The sequence below is a fragment of the Protopterus annectens genome, chromosome 2.part1, assembly GCF_019279795.1.
Source record: "Protopterus annectens isolate FY-2018-M chromosome 2.part1, PAN1.0, whole genome shotgun sequence".
NCBI lineage: Eukaryota > Metazoa > Chordata > Ceratodontiformes > Protopteridae > Protopterus > Protopterus annectens.
This window is the reverse complement of record NC_056729.1, coordinates 49,697,952-49,719,317: the sequence shown is the minus strand read 5'-3', so window position 1 is coordinate 49,719,317 and position 21,366 is coordinate 49,697,952. Positions and strand designations below refer to the sequence as shown.

Below are 21,366 nucleotides of genomic sequence, written 5' to 3'. Positions count from 1 at the left end.
AGCCAAACTGGACACAAAAACACAAATGGCTTATCTCACAGAGGAAAAACAGCAGCAGTTACCAGAGTACTTCAAAGGCCTAGCAAAGCTCTCCCAGCTGACTGCAAGGAAAATCCTGCAGGCCCTGGGGTTCATGGTATCTTGCATTCTTCTGATACCATTGGCAAGACTTCATATGAGAAAGCTGCAATGGTACTTAAAAAGCTTATGGTCCCAACACAGCCAAAGCCTAGAGGACGTAATCCCACTCATTCCATGTCTGCAAAGAGAATTTTTGTGGTGGGCTCAAACAAGTCCGTTAAACAAAGGCATGTCTTTCAACAAACCTCAAGCAGGTCAAATGATTACAACAGACGCCTCAGATCATGGATGGGGGGGCGCACATAGAGGGCAGATGCATTCAAGGTCAGTGGACACCAAGGGAAAGGCATCTGCACATAAACCAAAAAGAGATGTTGGCAGTGATACATGCAATCGAGACTTTCGAAAAATCACTTCAACAAGGACATTTGCTAATAAGGACAGACAACACCACTGTTATGTGGTATATAAACAAGCAGGGAGGCACTCATTCTTATCCCCTCTGCAGACTAACAATGATTCTCTGGGAAAAATCCCTAAGTCTGAAGATACAGCTGCAATCCCAGTTTGTGCCAGGCAAGGACAATGTACTGGCGGACAAGCTGAGCAGAAATTTCTTGGATCCACACGAATGGATGCTGCATCCTCACATTTTCTCACAAATAACAAGGAAATGGGGAAGACCGGACATAGATCTCTCTGCTTCTCACATGAATCATCACCTGGAAAAGTTCTGTACAAGGACCCACCATCCTCTAGCCTGGAAAACGGATGCTCTCTCCTTCAGATGGAATTCCCTAACAATTTATGCATTCCCTCCTCTACCACTGCTGACCAAGGTGATACTGAAGATCAAAGCAGAACAACCAACAGGCATTTTGATAGCTCCAGACTGGCCAAGGCAGCACTGGTACCCATTGCTGTTGAGCATAACTTGGACCAAACCGTGGCCTCTGCTCCTATGGCCTCTGCTTCTAACAAAACACAATTACAGGACTGTTCATCAAAACCTGAAAACATTGCATCTGACAGCCTGGAGGTTACCATAACTCCTTCCGATATCTCTCTTTCCAAAAAAGTTCAAGAGATCCTACTGGAAGCACACGGGCCTGCCACCAGAAAAACCTATTCAGCCAAGTGGAAGAGATTCATCATCTGGAATGCTAACAGGGGTCAGGATACAACAGTATTGAGTATACCTCAGATATTGGAATACTTGGCAGAAATGTTTCATACTGGTCTCATATTCTTCCATAAAGATTCATGCCTCAGCAATCTCAGCAAAATACAATTGTGATCCACCTGTGTTTTCGCATCCTTTGCTAAGACAGTTCCTAAGAGGGATAAAGAATATCAAACCTCCCAGGAAACCGCCAGTACCTGCATGGGACCTCAATTTCGTCTTGGAAAAATTAATTCTTCCTCCCTTTGAACCAGCAGCAACTTCAGAACTGCAATTTCTCTCATGGAAAACTGCTTTCCTATTGGCAATCACATCAGCAAGAAGAGTCTCGGAGATACAGGCACTCATGGCAGTACCTCCTTTTCTTATTTTTCATCAGGACAGAGTCTCTCTAAGAACCAATCCTTCATTCATGCCAAAAGTAATTTCCAGGGTGTCTCTAAATCAAGCCATTCACCTGCCTACTTTCTTCCCCAATCCTCAAAACAGGGGGGAAGCACTGCTGCATACTTTGGACATACACAGGCAACTACGCTACTACTTGGACAGAACTAAGGCCACCAGAAAGTCTGACCAACTGCTTGTAGCCTATGCTGCTGGAGTACAAGGAAAAGCAATCTCCAAACAAACAATTTCCAAATGGATTGGACACTGCATCAGAGTCTGCTATTCTTTTCATGGAAAAGGTGTGCCAGCCAATATTAGGCCACACTCCACCAGAGCTATAGCCACATCCACAGCTTTCCTAAGAGGAGTGGCTACAAAGGACATTCTAGAGGCTGCTACATGGAGCTCCGTGCATACATTTACCAAGCACTACAACCTGCCTTTATACTCCAGATCCCGAGCAGGCTTTGCTTCGGCAGTCTTGCAGGGCATTTTAGCTACACCATCACTTTCTTAGTTCCAACCACCCCCAGCTTGGCTATGGTATTCAACCCATATGTTATGACTGCAGTTGCATTCTTGAAGGACATAGTACAGATGTCCTTCAAGGATGCATCTGCAGTCCTTACAAATGGGTTGTCCTGTCGTCAGGCAGCCCTAAGGTCGGCCGGATTCCAAAGTCTGGGTCTGGCTTCGGCTGGTGTCGCACTTCACCCGACGTCATAGCTGCAGTTACTCGGGTATAAAGGCATCAGCCAACGCCATTTTCCTCAGTCTTTCTTGGTGCGTGGCGCCCGATGCAGAAGCTGTTCGCAAGTGCCGGTCGGTCAGATCCAGAGATTACTACTACCGAAGACTTCTAAAAAGCTAAGTACCCCATTGGGGACTCTTTCTTGCGTCAGCCGATGTCAGAAAAAGTGAATAACTGTTTAACTTGTGGGAAACAAATACCTCATAAAGATTTCCACTGTTACTGCTTACCTTGTTTAGGCCCAGACCACGACGTAGCAGCTTGTCTAGCCTGTGCTTCTTTTAACCGACGGACGCTTAGACGTCTGTCGGAATTTGCTGAGCAGTTTTTCGGCTCTGATTTTGCTTATATTATGCCGTCGGATCCTCCGACTTCACAAATATCCAAAAAACGCAAGGAAAAGGACCGACACTCGCGGTCCGCGGTTTTGGCCGAAACCGCGGTTAAGCCAACCGCTAGTGTCTTGGTTTCGGCTGAAACCGAGCAAGCGGTTCTTCCTTCAGCCGAAAACATGCCTTCTACCGAGGCCTCTTCCAACCTGGTGGAATCGGCTTCTGAAATCCAACCTGCAGTTGTGGTTTCTCAGGAATTATCTGACACTATTCCCTTGGATATTTCAACCCCTGCACGTGGAGCTGCTAGGCCTCCTGCAGCCATGTCCATTAAGACCTTTGCCAGGGCCAAAGCAGCTAAAGCTACAAAATTTGTGCCTGTTAAGACCCCCTCTCACAGGCCCAGCTCCAGTTCCCAAATGCTTTCTCTAGCAGAGGATCTCTTTTCTTTAATCCGGGGATCCTAACCTCACCCAGACAGGGCCTCTCACCCACCTCCAGAGAAGAGGCCTAGAGCAGAGCCCCCTGAGCCAGTTTCCACAGATGATTCCTCGGATGATACAGATAATACAGACCCATCCAGAGGCTCCTTATTCCCCTTATGAAGACTCTGATGCTGAAGAGTCCATCCCTTCTGCCTCTCCTCCTGAGGAATTTTCCTTTGGGGAAACCTTGCATGCTATGAGGGAACAATTTCAGTGGCAGGGCCAAGATTTTTCAGACTCCAGGAAAAGGCTTAGAACCTTTTTACATTTACCACAACATAGGCCTTTAGCTGTACCTCCAGTTCTTTCTGTTGTGGATGATGCATTTAATGATGCTTGTACTGCTCCTGACTCATTACCTCCGGCCCCTGCTAAGCCCGATAGGTTCTACAGGGTCCCGGACACACATCACCATTTATACAAGGCTCCTTTTGCAGATCCCGAGACTATCTCCCAGGGGCCTAAGGCTGTAGCAACTACCTCTGCCAAAAATCCCCTCCCCTCTGAAAGGGAATCCAGGTCCTTAGAGAGATGGGGTAAAAAAGTTTACAGTTCTGCTACTCTGTCAGCTAGGGCCTTGAACTGTCAATTTCATATGATCCAATATCAAGAATTTATGCTAGACCAGTTAACTAAAAAACTGTCCTCTGATGAACCTTTAGATAAGAAATATGTTCAGGAAATGGTACATAACATTCGGCAAGTTAGTAACCATTCTTTAAAATGCGGCTATGATGCACTGGAGGCTTCCTTTAGATCAGCCATGACTGGCACAGTTATTAGAAGGCATGCATGGTTAAAAGAGCAGGCCTTACCGGACCATGTCAAATCAAAACTATTGGATGCGCCCATGGACAAGATCAATTTGTTTGGTTCTCCTGCACAACAGGTACTGAAGAAGATGGAAGAGAAGGCAAAATCTGTCCAAACAGTGAAAGATTTCTTACAGGTCCAACCTCCAAGGTTTAGCAGGAATTGGCCCTCCAAGAATTGGTCCTTTCCAGACTCCTCCAAAGCACAGAGAGGCAGGAATAGGCGTTCAAGAGGCAGAAACCAATCCAGGGGTGCCTACAGGGGACGCCAGTGGCAGGGTAACAACCAGCGAGGCACAGACGCAGCCACCACCACTGCAACAGGACAATCACAGTGACTTGGCTCTGGCACCGCCTACCAGGGAACAACTAGAAGCACCCTTAGGCAGAAAGCTAGCTTTATTTTCAAAGAACTGGCATTACATCACAAGAGACAAGTGGATTTTGCAAACTATAGACCAAGGTTACAGGTTTCATTTCCATACTCTACCAGGAAAGAGAGGAATGCCAAACCTACCTCCAAATCAAAAGGCAGAAGCTCTAAAGCAAGTAAATCAATTATTAAAACTAAGAGCTGTGGAAAAAGTACCATATATGGAGCAAGGAAAGGGCTTTTACTCCAGACTCTTCCTAGTACCAAGGAAAGAAAGCAAATGGAGACCTATTCTCGATCTGTCCGCTTTAAACACATTCCTCATTGTTCCAAAATTCAAAATGCTGACCCTACAGCAGCTTCTTCCCATGCTGGGCAAGGAGTCTTGGCTGGTTACTCTAGATCTCAAGGAGGCATACCTGCACGTCCCCATATGACCAAATTGCAGAAGATACCTCAGATTTCTTGCAGGATCAGAGCATTATCAATTCTCAGCATTGCCCTTTGGCTTATCTACTGCGCCCAGAGCGTTCACGAAATGCCTGGCATCAGTAATCGCTCATTGCAGGCTTCAGGGAATCCAAATCTACCCTTACCTGGACGATTGCCTGATACAAGCGGACAACAAAAACAAGCTAGCAGAAGACTTAAAAAGAGTCATTTACCTTCTACAAGCCCTGGGATATACAGTCAATATAAAAAAGTCAAGGCTGATACCATCCCAAAATATAACCTTTTTGGGTGCGGAGCTGGACACATCCAAACAAATGGCATTTCTAACAGTAGAAAAACAGGAGCAACTCCCTCTCTACTTCTTGGCATTAACAAAGCAAAACCATCTAACAGCAAGAAAAGTCCTACAGGCATTGGGCTTCATGGCATCCTGCATAATATTGGTCCCACATGCCAGACTGCACATGAGAAAGCTACAGTGGTACCTAAAGAATTTATGGTCTCAGCACAAGCACAGCCTAGAAACTCACATTCCAATAATTCCATGCCTGAAGCAAGAATTCCACTGGTGGGCTCAGGCCTGTCAATCAAACGAAGGATTGCCCTTCCACAACACTCAACCAAGCCAAACCATCACAACGGACGCCTCAGACCTCGGTTGGGGGGCACACATGATGGACAAATGCATACAAGGTTTATGGACTCAAGAGCAACTGCACCTACACATAAACCTAAAGGAAATGCTGGCAGTAAAACTGGCAATTCAGGCTTTCAAACCATTTCTTCGACAAGGCCAATTGATGATAAGGACAGACAACACCACAGTTATGTGGTACATCAACAAGCAGGGAGGCACAAATTCGTACCCTCCATGCCGGATGGCCCTGGACCTCTGGAATGTGGCCCTGAGTTACAACATTCAGTTACAAGCAATTTTTGTACCAGGAAAAGAAAACACTCTAGCAGACATACTAAGCAGGACTACCACGGATGCCCACGAATGGATGCTGCATCCGGACATCTTCAAAACCATAACAAGAAAATGGGGTCTCCCAGAAATAGACTTATTTGCATCCCCACACAATCACCAATTAAAGAAATTCTGCACCAGGACGTACCATCCACTGGCATGGAAGGTGGACTCCCTATCCTTCAGTTGGAAAAATCTGACAGCATATGCATTCCCACCACTTCCTTTGATGCACAAGGTGCTATTGAAGATCAAAGAGGACCGTCCAAGGATCATTCTGATAGCTCCAGATTGGCCAAGGCAACATTGGTACCCATTACTGAGGAGCATGTCTCGGGAACAGATGTGGCCCTTACCCCTAGTTCCCTTGCTGTTAACTCAGAACAACTACAACACCCTGCATCCAAACCTGAAAACTCTGCAGCTGACTGCCTGGAACATTGCATAAAACAAGTTAACCCAAATTTATCCCAAAGGGTTAAGGACATTATCTTGGAAGCTCGCAGACCTTCAACAAGGAAAACCTATTCAGCAAAATGGAAAAGATATCTCATTTGGAGTACTGCTAAAGGGGAAGATGCGTCACTGGTAAACATAGCCAACATCCTGGAATACTTGGCAGAGCTGTTCCACAAAGGCCTGTCCTACTCTTCCATTAAGATTCCTGCATCAGCTATTTCAGCAGAATACGACTTGGATCCTCCAGTCTTCTCTCATCCTCTGCTCAGGCAGTTTCTGAGAGGAATTAAAAATGTAAAGCCTCCTAGGAAGCCACCATTACCTGCATGTGACTTGAACTTTGTGCTAGAAAAATTGACACTTCCTCCTTTCGAACCAGCAGCAACAGCAGAATTGCAATACTTATGGAAAACTGCTTTCCTGCTGGCAATCACTTCAGCAGGAAGGGTTTCTGAGCTACAGGCATTAATGGCAGTACAGCCCTTTCTGATCTTCCATCAAGATAGTGTCCATGAGAACAAATCCTACTTTTATGCCTAAGGTGGTCTCCAGAGTATCTTTAAATCAGGCTATCCACCTACCTACATTCATCCCCAATCCACAGAACAGGGGAGAAAGACTGTTGCATACCTTGGATGTACACAGACAATTACGCTACTACCTGGACAGGACCAAGAGCAATAGAAAAACTGACCAGCTACTGGTAGCATATGCAACAGGAATGGAAGGGAAATCAATTTCAAAACAGACGATATCTAAGTGGATAGGAAATTGCATTAGATTTTGTTACTCCTACCATGGAAAGAAAACTCCAGAAAACATCAGGCCTCACTCTACAAGAGCTACAGCCACTACCACAGCTTTTCTACGAGGAGTGGCTACCAAAGACATTTTAGAGGCTGCTACTTGGAGCTCCGTGCATACATTTGCCAAGCATTACAATTTACCTTTATACTCTAGATCCCGAGCAGGTTTTGCCACTGCTGTTTTGCAAGGGATCTTAACTACACCATAATTCTATCTTTCCTCCTCCCCCAGTTTGGCTATGGTATTCTACCCATTTGTAAGGACTGCAGATGCATCCTTGAAGGACATAGTACAGTTTTGTACCTACCATAAATGTAGATGTCCGATAGGAATGCATCTGCAGTCAGGATTACCCACCCTCCTTCCCCTCTGTGGTACTCCTAGGGTATTTGCCCCTCTTATAGCTAGCTGGGGGAATCTATTATGGTGTATTTGTTTGTATATATGTACATACATGCTTATCTTTTGTTTGCTCTCTAATATTTGGAATCATTGGCATTCATCCAAATTTAGTCCTCCTAGAGGGCACCTGGCATCTGGGGCAAGAAACACTGAGGAAAATGGCGTCGGCTGATGCCTTTATACCCGAGTAACTGCAGCTATGACGTTGGGTGAAGTGCGACACCAGCCGAAGCCAGACCCAGACTTTGGAATCCGGCCGACCGAAGGACTGCCTGACGACAGGACAACCCATTTGTAAGGACTGCAGATGCATTCCTATCGGACATCTACATTTATGGTAAGTACAAAACTGTACTTTTTGTACCTACCATAAATGTAGATGTCCGATAGATATGCAACTGCAGTCGGATTTTCCCACCCTCCTACCCCTCTGCAACCTTCTTTATGGGTCCACTACCCCTATTCCTATTAGCTGGGGGTATCTGTTGTGCATGTCTGGAATTGTTTATCCATTCACCAAATTTAGCCTTCCTAGGAGGGCACCTGGCATCTGGGGCAAGAAACCCTGAAGAAGATGGTGTCGGCCGATGCTTTTATACTCCAGCCGTTCTGACGTCGGAGAGGAGGCGACACCAGCCGACGCCGGACCCAGACTTTGGAATCCGGCCGACCAAGGGCTGCCTGAGGCAGGACAACCCATATGTTATGACTGCAGTTGCGTATCTATCGGACATCTACATTTATGGTAGGTACAAAACTGTACTTTACCATACATTAAGCTATACTCATTGTTTCCACTGATATTTGAATAATATTTAGTCTCTGGAGACATGAGAGATATATACATATACACAGATGGTCCTTAGTCATTTCATTCACAGTTTTACATTCTACACGTTTTTAACTTTACTATTATTTTTAACACTATAGACATTACAGCTTTTACATATATTGTTTTATATGTTTTGCATTTGTTTAATGTGCACACATATGCACTTGTGTTTTTAACTTGTTTTATCTTGGCTTAAAGCACATTATTTCCAGGTTGACTTTAAGAAGTGCTGGTGATTAATTATTAGTTCTAAGTACCTAGCAACCTGAAAAATATCTCTTTCATTGATTGGATGCACTTTTGAATTTGAACTGCAAGTAGTGCTTTACTTTGTTTTTGGATCTGAAGATGCTATATGCGAAAGTGCTCATCTGTGTTTTATTCTTTACATTAAACTACGGTTTGGATCTACCTCTGCTGTGTACCACTGGTTGTATTTCTCATTTTTACTTCTTGACTTTGCTTTTACACACCAGTGGTTCTTTTTTTCTCCAGCATAGTTTGTTTTTGGATTTATGTAGGTCATTTATTTACTAGCATTGACTTGCGACTAGACCTGTCCACACAAGCAACCATTCTTGAGATGCCAGCCCAGGATAGTGTTCAAGCTCTACAACGTTTTCTTGGTATGCTCAACTGTTTAGGCAAGTTTGTACCAGACTTCAGTGGGTTGACAGCACCTTTGAGAGGGCTAACTCGCAAAAATGTTACATGGTCTTGGTTGGAACAGCACCAGAGAGCATTTGAAGACCTTAAGCAGAAAATTGTCACCTCACCTACATTAAGATACTATGATGTCAATAAACCAGTAACTCTTTCCTGTGATGCCTCAGAATTTGGTCTTGGCACAGTTATTCAAGAAGGCAGACCAGTAGCCTATGCAGTATGCTCAAATTGAGAGAGAACATTTGGCAGTAGTAGTTGCATGTTCTAAGTTTCATTTATATTTTTGGTGGAGCTATTCAGACTGAAACTGATCACCAACCTGTAGTCACTATTTTAAAGAAGCCTATGCATTCAGTTCCAGCAAGATTACAGAGTGATGCTCAAATTGCAAAAGTACAAATTCAAAATGGTCCATAGAAATGGCAAACTTATTTATCTGGCTGATATCTTGTCCAGATCACCCAGAAATATAATGGAACAACTTAATGCAGAGAATTTTGACTTTGTCATGGAAAGTGCGTAATTTTTCTACCATGAGACTTGAGCTGAGAACATACAAGGACAGATCCAATTTTGCAAAAGCTGAACCACTACATTTAATGTTGGATGACCATCAAAGCAAATCTAGTGCACCTGAGGTGCAAACTTGCTTTCCTTACAGAGATGAGATGTGGATGGAAGATGGCCTTATTTTCAAAGATCCTAAATTGTTCCTGCTTCCTTGCAACATGAAAACATCCAGATTTTGCATCGTGGTCACCCAGGTTCCTAAAACAAGGGTGAGAGGACTAGTATTTTGACCTTCTCTAGCAAAATATATTGATAAAGTACTTGTTCATTATGCAATAGTACTAAACTGCATTTGCAAAAAGAACCACTTCAGTCAAGTCAAGTTACTGAACAACCTTGGCAACAGTAGCCACTGGTATATTCGAGTGGAACATTCACCATTACTTAGTGTTGGTAGACTTATTCGAGCTGGTTTGAGATAATTTTAATACCTAACCTAACGCCCACTGCTGTTATCACCAAGTTGAAAACTTCATTTCTCAGTCTATGGCAGTCCACGCAGTTATTTCTGAAAATGGTACCCAATTTACCAGTCGGTTGTTTCAGGAATTTGCAAGAGAATGGGACTTGGTACAAGGTACTAGTAGTCCAGAGTACCCACAGTCAAATGGACTAGCCGATCGTGCAGTACAGAGTGCAAAGCAATTACTAGAGAAGTCAAAATGTGATAGTACTGATATTTTTTTGAATCTACTCCATCTTGGAAACATACCCCGTGACTATATACTTAGCTTGCCTGCTCTGAGACTTCTGTCTAGGCAAACCAGAACATTGCCTATCAGTTCCAGTTTGTTGAGGCCTAAAGCTAAGAACAGAACAATCAGAGCCCAACTATTCAGAAAGTGTTCTTTCCAGAACTCCAGCTATAAGTTGAGTAGATTTCTTCCTCCATTGAAAGGAGGAGACAGTGAGGATACAAATGGCAAGGTTTTGACCTGATCGGTCAAGTAATGGGGGTACGTGCCGAGCCAATATCCTACCTTGTAGAATCTGAGGGTGTGGCGTAGAGGAGAAATCACACACATTTTCCTGTATCAGAATCGATATCACAGCATTGTTCCTGTGATGCAGAATTCAGATCTCAGAGCAATCCAGGTGATGTTCCTGTTGCAGAATGTGTCAACTTCTGCTCCTGATGTTTCTGATGTCCCCAAAGTTGGACATTCAGCAGAGACTGTCCCAGTTGCTAGACCTAGTTCTGATTTCTGTCGCACAATTTGGTTATATTTCCAGACCCAGTGTTAAATACACAGCAACCTGGACATAATTGTCTATATGTATTTAGTTCTGTATAGTTGCATGTCAAAGAATTATTTTGTATCAGTTGCATGTCCATTAATGTCATTAGTAAGGTGTGTTGTACCTTTTAAGAAGCGTTTCTAGGACAGCGCATGCATATAAATAGCAAGCACGTGCCAGCTTTAGTGCCCTTTTGAGAGTGCAGCTAGAGAGTGAGCATGTAAGGTTTAGTTAAGCCTCAGTCCTGATAGGAAATAAAGCTGCTTGAACAGAACCCAGAGATGTTTATCTGTTTTATCCTGACCAGACAAGTGATGCTTTTCTAAATTATTTCTTCGCAGGCATCCAGATAGTGTACTTACCAGCAAGTAATGGAATTTTGCTCAAGTTGACAATATCACTGGCTGCGTTTTCTCAGTTTTTTTTCACGCTAGGGAAGTTTGAAATTAAGCTACTGTTCATTGTGCAGCCATCTTGCAAGTCCCCTAGGATTTAATCGATTTAGTAGCCTTTTTTTAATTGTATAGTATTCATGACAGCTGAGGCTGGAATTCAGCAATACTCATGTTACTAACTTAAGGCGGTAGTAGGTGAATGGGGGGCTAAGTATTTATTGCTGCTTAAACTTGGCTTTCACCAAAGCCAGTGTACTACTACTTAACCATGCAGTGCATTTCAAATGAGACAAAGGACAACCAAATTTGATATGCATCACTGAATGTTGCACTGTCCAAAGATTTTTTGTGTACTGAGGGAATAGGAGGGACATCCTGAAGGACAGAGATTGTCTGTACACTTCATTTTCTGCGGCTGTTGTACTGTAGAAAAATAAGGTCCCATTTTCCTCTAATCTTGGCATAGCCAAGTCTTCCATAAGTGTACACTTTTTAAAATAGAAAGTCTCTACATTACTGTGTTAGAGCTCTGGATGTGCTTCTGTTCTCATGTTGCAGTACTTACTCTTCTTGCTACCTGAACATCCGGCCGGTATACAAAAGTTTTCAGTCACTGTATGGTCCGTGGAACGTCTGGCTAGAGGTACGTGGGGCATAAAAGTGATGTCTGCATGCACCAGCCCTCAGAATTTCTCAGCCCCCCAGTCGAATGCCAGGTGTTCCTGCTTTCATGACTGTCTGATTTTGGGAAATCAGATTCTGCTTGCTGTTGTCCCAAGTCCTAAGTTTTTGAGCTCTTGATTTGCTGTGAGGCGTAATGATTCATAGATTAGTACTAGACTAACTGCCCTTGCGGGCCATTTTAAGCCTAGCCAATTATCCCTTGAGACTCAAACCAGTCACCTTGTGTTTCTAAGGCAAACACCTTAACCATTAGGCCACCCTCCCAACGAAATTTCACAACAAAATTGTGAACTTATGCATATTATCAAAGTACTACCTCCTCCTTCATGTTGCAGTTGCTCCCCCTCCGATGTGCAATTCTCCTATGTAATTTCTGTCGCCCTTAATAGCTCTTGAGTAATACTTGCTGATCATTCCTTAAATTCATCTGCTTTTAACAGTTAAGTAGGAAAGTGCCATTATTTTACATCAGTATCTTGCTTCCTTTCAGTGTTTTTTTTTCTTCAGAACTCTACCTTCTTTTGTTATACTTCCCTTCTAGCTCCCCCTGATGGCAACTTCTCAATTGCTTACCTGGTTCTTGTCCCCAACTCTAAGTAATATTCCCTGTTGAAAGCTCATTTCTGCCCAAATTCTTTTAAGGTACTTTCATAGTAATTTTAGGTAGAATGTAACTCTGTGGCAGTATAGTTCTCTGCCTTAAGTGCCAGTGCTCCCACAGATGTACCATTATTGTCCACCTTTTTAAGTCTTCTGTAACAAATGAGGCCCCTCTTGCAAATCAGTATTATTCCCCTTCCCTTTGTCCCTGATATTCTGTTGAATGTCTGCCATGAAATCTTTTTTGTCAGGGTAAGATTCCAATTTCTGTCCAAACTCCCTGATATTCTGTTGAATGTCTTCCATGAAATCTTTTTTGTCAAGGTAAGATTCCAATTTCTGTCCAAATGAAGCATTCTGTGATGTTATTACATTTCTTAGTAGAACTGTATTTTGTTGTGTTTTTGTCCAGACCTGTAAGTCCATTTGTGCTGTTACATTGGCAAAGTAGCCATTCTGATAAAAAAGCTGCTATTCCCACATTATAGAACAGTTTATTTCAGTTCTTTTCCAGCGTGCAACTTACATGCACACACTGATTAGCAGCCTGGTCTTTTGTATAGTTGCTTCATACCTCTGTTTCAACCCATGGCATATTTCCCAGCAATTTTCACTCCAGTAAAAATGCTCATGAAACAAAAAACTAAAATACCCCCCCCCCCCACACACACACACACAAAAAAATGCAGTAGAGGAAGTCCACTCTTCCAAATTTGAGTTGTTGCCCCAAACCAGTGGCTGTATTCTCAAGGTACAGTAGAGTCGGTTATCTGAACTTCAGTTATCCGAATGCAGCCTTCCAACATGTTTGGGTACGAAAAATAGTCTGAATATGTAAATGTATGTATTCACTTTTGCATGTCTTTTGAGCTTGTAGCCCGCTTGTTTGTGACAAATATTCTTTGTCTGCTGGAATTGCTGAATGGTTAAAAACTGTATTCCCTTTTAGAAGTTTTTTTCATCCGGTTCAATGTATGTTTGATTATCTGAACTACCCTATGTCCCAAGTAGTTTGGATAATCGACTCAACTTTAGAACAGGTTAAAAATACAGTAAACCTTAGGAACGTGGTAGAGTACTTGTTCCTTCTTACACAGATTGATATCTGATCTTATCTTTTCAGCCCTCCCAGTGGGGAAAGAAAAAACTTGTATGATTTTTGGTAAACATCAACTTTTAACCTGAAGAAACGAAGCATTGTTTATAAATTGTACACTGTTGTAATTAATGTCATAAAACAGTGAAGTTGATGATGAGGCAACTACTTGTGTAACTATTCACTTTCCACCGTTTAAAATGTCGTTTCTTTTTTTTTTCATTTAACTGTTTGCCTGTATCCCTTTAAAAATGTTAATTATTGTATTTCGGATTTATTTCATTCGAACATCATATGTATCGTGATTTAATTGCTGGTTACTTAAGTTTAGTGAAAAGCAGGTTAACAGTGGAGAAACCTCCTCTTGTTTGTGAGTGCCAAGAAATAACTACGGTGTTTCATCTTTCTTTTTTCTTTTTCTTTTTTTTTGGTTTAAACTAAGACAATGTAGACAAGCTACCTTTGTAAAATGGGCAATTCTGTTTAATTCTATGTATAGTATTATCAGTGCACATTTATGTTCTGCCCACTGCAAACAAATTACATCATTACACTAACTTTTCTTTACAGCCTTTCTTGTTGCAATGTAAAGCCTGTACACACTGCAGTTAAGTGCTTTCTTTAATATTGCTAGCTTATGCATCAACCACTGATGAAACTACCCCCGTCTTGTATTGAAAATATTTTAAACTGAATAATACTGGAAGTGTTTTAAGAAAACTATTAATAATCCAAAAGACTGTTTTGCTGTCACTTCAGTTCTTTCAGTGACTTTTTTAAACAGCAGTGGCGCAGTGTTTATGCTTTACTGTTTAGGTTTCTGACCATTTTTAACACAGTAAACAAGCTTCCAGCTTTTCATCACCGTCCTGTAGAACTATAGTTCACATGCCTAAACTATATGTATTGGGATTACTGCTTTGCAGTTCTCCTACTTATTCACTAAATGTGTGTAGTTGAGTCGTCATGGTCATGTCAAGCTCTCAACAGCTGTTCTTTGGCTGATGTTCAGGTTACACCTAAGTCTTCTAGTCAGCTCCTCAGCTTTTTTTTTTCCCTGTTACTAATGTGTTTTCCTTTAGAACAGTGGAAGAGGTTACACCAGCAAAGTGTCTCTAGGCTTTCTTATTGCCAGAAGATTTAGAAGAAAAATCCACTTCATCTTGATTGGCTCTATCTTCATTGCTGCAGTGCGTCATTAAAACATTCTGAAAACAGCTGGGTAGCAGCTTCAGACCCCTCTCTCTTTTGGTGTCCCCTGATTGTTGTGATGAATTTGGTTCTCTTCTTCTTAGTGTATAGCTGTTGGCCTTTCTCCAAGCGCTCTGGTTTCCCTAATTTTTAATACTTCTCCTTTCTATCACAGTTTTGTCATATGCTACTCTTACTACTGGTATGATTGCATCTTTACTCCTATCGGTCTCTGTTTTTGTATTTGCAGATTTGGTCCGTGACCAAACACTGCTCTCTGTTAAATGAGCAACAGCATTGTGGTGTAGAGGAATAAGACTCTCTTATGCGAGCAGAGTTCAATTGGCCAGCCAGGCATCTGAGACACTGATATGGAAGGATGTGTGCCCAATCCTGGGAGTTAGTCTAGACACTCCCTGTGGGCTGTGGGGAGATGTGGTCCATAGAAGCAGCATCCGTGAGATGTCCCAGTTGAATGGAGGGGAGGGGGTACCCAAGGGGTGAGTCATATCTTTGTGTGTGTGTGTATATATATATATATATATATATATATATATATATATATATATATATATAGTTCCCCTTCATAGTATTGAATTTCTAAATGCTCGAAAGTCAGTAACTTGAAATTATAAAGTCGAACCAACAAAAATCCCGAAACTTACAAGCATGAAAACAAACCCCGAACATACAGAACACACACACCACACACATTATACAACCCACATAACATAAACTACAAGTCCTACACTACATGTACGCAGGGAGCAAGCCCCCCTGCAACCCCACACCCCCTACTTGTATATTCTAACTCCACGATCACACTAATGCACACAAAAAAAACCACCACACACATTTTAAACTGCCTCGCACACACAAACGCATCACACATACACACACACACATACACATCCAACACTCACACTCGTGCTCCCACCTCCCCACCCTAACCCACACGCACAACTTGCAAAACACACACACACACACACACACACACACACACACACACACACACACACACACACACACACACACACACTCACTTACCTTGACTTCTGTAAAACATCCCAACTCGCACACTTCCTGTCCCATAGCTGGCATGCATAAGCGTGAATTTGAGATTTTAATTTGCGCTTATGCAGATTCGCACGTCTGCATTTTCGACTTTACAGTCGAGTTACTAAATTTTGAGCTTTCAGTAATTCGGGATTGTGAAGGGGAACCATGTTTTATATATATATATATATATATATATATATATATATATATATATATATATATATATATTGTGTCTTTCGGCTTTTCCCGGTTAGGGGTCGCCACAGCGGAACTCCGGTCCGCTAATGATTGGCAGTTTATTTTTACATACCGGCTTGCCAGGCCTGACGCACAACCTTCACCTAAGGTACGCCCATTCACGCATGTCTCCACACAGAAGACACTCTAGCTGAGAATCGAACCGGACAGCGTCTTACTGTGAGGCGACAACGCTACCGCATCTTACTGTGAGGCGACAATGCTACCGCATGACTGTGCATACAATCATTTGTTTTATTAGTTAACTTACTAAAAATTCTTAAAAGGGTACTCTAAATGTGGCTACAATTCCAGACAACCCTGTTTTTGTGGGGCTGTGCAGCTGGTAGAGGGGGGGGGGTACTGGCTGTCTCAAGCTATCTTCTCTTCATAGATGAGTTTTCAAGTTGCTTGTAAATTTCCCCAGTTCTCCTCTTTGATGGTCCTTCATTTAATAGGTCTTATTGGAGACTGGGTTAAAGCTGTTTGTGGTATAAACACTGTAACTATCCCCCCCATAACCACCAGGAGGGAAACAAGTTTCATGCTTTCTATTCCCAAGATCAGGATTGTAGGACTCTAGACAGGCTGGGGGAACTTGCATTGTACATGACATCACTTTTCTACATGTATACCATAACAATAGATGTGTAGACTTTTCTTCCTCTTTTGCTTTTCTTCTCTACACGTTTATTCCTTTACTCATCTTTCTTGCTGCCAGTGGATCTGTAGAGATTTAAGTCTAGCTCTGCTGTGCATGGATGGGGTATGGAGTCTCTCGCAGCATGGGAAAGATATGTAGAAAAGTCCTTAAACCTGTAGCTCTAGTCCTACAGGTGGCTAAGGATGGGACATTTAACAGGTGCCTCATTATGGCAAGTACCCATGACTGCTTCTGACATTGGAAATCACATTTGCATGCCGTAGCTTGTTTTCTTTTTAACAGGTGTGTTACAACTGACTTAAAGGTCTGAAGTAAGTAACAGTAGCCATAATGTGCCATTTAATCATAGATCAATTTGTACACAGCAGTGTAGAGTTAAAAAGTTGTCAAAAGGGGTGTATATTAAATGCACAGCAAAAAAGCAAGGCTGTTTTGTAACTACATCGTGTAAATGGCATCTGGAATGTTTAAAGCTTTAAAAATAGCTTGGGTTTTTATTTTGAGTAATAGGAGCTGAGGGCTCATACTGGTGTTTAGGAAGTTTTGTATGTGGCATAGAAAATTGGGTATAATATGGTATTAAGTTATTTTACTGTAAAGTATTTGAAAAATAATGCCCTACAGCTGCCAATTACTATTGAAAGCCATAGTAGAATGTAATGGAAAAATAACTTTTTTTTTACTTTTACAGGTGGCATTTTAAAGAACAATGAAAAAGGATAGATCCCTCTCCCCAAAGGTTTTAAAAGACGATGGAGGCATGGAAGGTAACATGTCTGTTGCTGTGAAATTCTAAAATTGGAAGGTTTATGTAGGATTCAGTTTTCTTGTAGGACGTGTGCACAAAAGTGAAGGAATTTTTTGTATTTCCTAACTTGCTGTGCAGTACTTGTATCTCCAGCATTTCTCTTACTGGTAATATTTCATAATTTGTTTCCCCCCCCAAAGTGGTGTGGTGAGGTCAGCTATGCCAGCTTGATTTTTTTTTGTCAGCCAGGAGTTATCACAGTGATTATTGCCCCTGTAGTGTGACACTTGTTCTGTCTTTAGTTCATTTTCCAATGATCTGCTTGAACTATTAAAGGGCCATGTGGGTGCCAGAGGCTGCTGTTGTACAACATAGAAATTTTAACCTGAAACTAATGTGGATGAGGTGTCAGTCCATTGCAGAATACACACAAGTGGTTTAAAGACCATTTTCTATGTATGTCATGTCTGTGGAATGAGGGAAGAAACCAGAGTGCCTGGCTAAAACCCAAGTACTCAACAGGGAAGACATGCAGACTCCAAGCTTTTTCTTCAATCCATTGCCATACAAGAACTTTATCCTGAAATTTTGCTTGTATTATCTATTTGAGGATGACTGGTGACCTAGAGCTTGAACAAGCATATACCTGGGTACAAGTTTTGGGAAACTGGTTTCACATAACATTCCAGTCTGCACGAGAAACCATACATACATCCTTATAAGCAGTTTTGAAGGTTGACAGTTTATCTGTGGCGCATCTTTGGAATGTGCAGTGAACCCAGAGCATGTGGCTAAAACCTGTGTGGACACATGGACATGCTGATTTTCACAGGAGAGATGCGCCCAAGAGCTGGTGCTCTGAGGCATGCAGAGCTTGCTGCTGTTCCACTATGCCAGTTATCTGTCCTTACTCTCGCATTCTTTGCATGGAATCCCTTTGCTTTAGCTCTGTGTGTGTGGTTGTGTAATACATAATATATAACACGCGTGTGTGTCTTCATAGGCTTATTTACTTGCCAAGGCCATATGTATGTTAAGTGCAGGTACCTATGTCACTGTCATAGATATAGGTGTCATATTTGCTACAGTTCAGATCTGCATTGCATACATATCTTTGATTAACTTTAGAGTGACAGATCTTGCTACAGTACTCAGTAATGTATTGGTTACTACACTAGATTCCTCATAGAGTATTATGATTTGGTCTCCCATCATAACCAGCTTGGTTTAAGATGCAGATACCACAAAAATTCACCTGAGGTAAATCTTAGCATCCACGAGTAGAGCACAGTATAAGAGTTATGATCTGAGACACCAGATCACAATTCTGTTTAGTGCATGGAGCTTTGTTCCATGTAGAAACACTTAAGTGAGAAAAATGTAGGTGTGCAAAGTTTACCAGCTTTCAAATCCTTTGAAAGCCGGTAAGCATTTAGTGCTGACAAGGCAGAAGTGATGTCTGTCTGAACGTCTGAAAGCTGTTAGATATTCATTTTACCACAGTCTTTGCTTGTAAGTATGCCAGAGTTAAGTATCTTAACAGCCTTTAAAAGCTGTTTTACTCTTACCTGTTCTTTGCCAGCCTACGTTATCTAAGTCTGGGTCTCCTGCTAGATGTCATCATGTGAAGTAGTGCTAATTGTGCCAGAGGGAGTAGAGCAGTGCATGTGTAACATATGCCAGCATAGCTAGCCGGAGTTTTGTAAAGGGTTATGTTTGAATATCAAACTGATTTGTACAGATGCTTGTTAAATGTATTTGTAAAGTTGCTTGTGTTAAAAAATGTATCAACAGTAGGTATTGCTGGCCAGAAAAGAAATGTAGATGTATGTCACTGTATTGTTGTAACTGATGAAATGTATATATTTTAACAGTGGATGGTGTAAGGGGAAGGGGTTAAGTTCACCCCAGCCAATCTTAAGAAAAATAGCCTGAAATTAAATTGCTTGGTATAGACCTTAAAGATTTTATCACACTGGTCCGAGTGGTAACAGAGAATAGCTTGTTAGTTTCTGCAGGAAGGGTTGAAGTGTTGGAAAGGTTTTATAGTTTCCAGATGGTGTAATAAACCAATCCTGACCTTTTTTAGTGCATACCAGCTTTTATAAGTTGGTATCGCATGTGTGGACAATCCTAAAAAGTATAGCATTCCCTCTGTGGCCTTGATTATCGCTATTACTTGATAAATTTTTGTTTTTGCTCTTCACTTGTAGATCTGGAGGAGTAGGGAACTAGTTTGTGAGACTGGCACTGGACTCTAGTTTAACCAGCTGTGCCCCTGAAGGCAGATGCTGATGTTCATCGTGCATACAGCTGCAGTCACAACAGATGGGTTATCCTGCCGTCAGGCGGGTCCTCGGTCGGACGAATTCCAAAGTCTAGGTCCGGCATCGGTTGTCGTCGCTTCCTCCCTGACGTCAGTGCGGCAGGGGTATAAAAGAGGCAGCCGACGCCATTTTCTCCAGTCTTTCTTGCTGCGCGGTGCCCGAAGCAGAAGCAGTTCGCAAGTGCCGGTCGGCCAGCTCCTGAGATTTACGAAAGTATTTCAGCCGAAGTCTTCTTGAAAGCTAAGTACACCGTTGGGGAAACTTTTCTTGCCTCAGACCGATGTCAGACAAAGTTAATAATTGCATTTCATGTGGGAAGCAAATACCGCATAAGGATTTCCACTCTTACTGTCTACCTTGCTTAGGCTCAGACCGCGACATCTCGGCCTGCCGTTTTTGTGCTAGATTCAACAAACGCACTATCAAGCGTCGGGCGGAGTTCGCCCTTCACTTTTTTGGCAAAAAATGTAATTATATTATGTCGTCGGATACTCAGACTCCAGTTTTGAGCAAAAAACGCAAAGATAAGGACCGACGTACGAGGTCCGCACCACCTACTGATACCACGCTAAGGCCGACTACCGGTTCTCCGGTACTCTGCGAGGTGCCTACGCAGCCCCTGAGTACCGATGACAATGCATTACCGGTGTCTTCAGTACCCGAGGTCGCAGGCTCCTCTGCCCCCATTCCTACTACAGATACCGACGCCACTCCTGGCGGGGAAACTCAGAATTTAGACAGGCCTGCCATTTCTCAAGGGGTCTTCAGGCCTTCCTCCTTCTCTATTAAAGCCTTCACTAAATCTAAAACAGCCATGAAAACCAAAAAACAGGTTCCTCAGACACCCTTTCAAGGCACCATGCCTAAAAAACAGATGCTTAAAATGGCTGAGGATTTGATTACTATTATCAGGGGTTCTCAACCCCCCCTCTGACAAAAGGCCCAGATTAGAGGAAGACTACCCTTCCTCAGATCAAGCTTCTGTTGCCTCAGAACTATCTTGAGGACCAGGATTGTGCCTATTCTCCATTCGAAGACTCTGATGCAGAGGAGTCTATCCCCCCCCCGAGGACTTCTGTTTTGGGGAAACCCTGCATACATTGAGGGAACACTTTCACTGGGAAGGCCAAGCTTACTCAGATTCCAAGAAAAGGCTCAGGGAATTTCTTCTGCTCCCTCAGCTCCCTCCTGTTTTAGATATATTGGATGATGTGTACACAGAAGCCAGCCTTAATCCTGATTCTTTGCCTCCAGCTCCTGTTAAATCAGACAGGTATTACCGGGTTCCTGATTCTCACCAGTTTCTATATAAAAGCCATACTGCTGACCCAGAAACTATTTCACAGGGTCCCAAGGGAATTAAGGCCTCTACTGCTAAAAACCCATTATCTTCAGAGAGAGATTCCAGATCTTTAGAAAGGTGGGGGAAAAAGGTGTACACCCCGGCCACTTTAACCATGAGGGCATTAAACTGTCAGTTCCATATGTTAAAGTATCAACAGTTTTTGATATCTCAGCTGAAAAGCAAGATGACACAACCAGAACAACCAGATTTAAAAGAGT

At 42.5% G+C, this 21,366-nt stretch overlaps 1 protein-coding gene across 1 annotated transcript in view; it reads left to right on the top strand.

Moving 5' to 3' along the window:
* The window catches only part of LOC122793961, a gene marked incomplete at its 3' end in the record, with an annotated part of 2,396,194 nt that overhangs the window by 259,610 nt on the left and 2,115,218 nt on the right, over positions 1-21,366 (top strand). Inside the window, 1 exon segment of the mRNA XM_044062016.1 lies at positions 17,420-17,495. Within this exon segment, the coding sequence (XP_043917951.1) occupies positions 17,438-17,495 (58 nt within the window).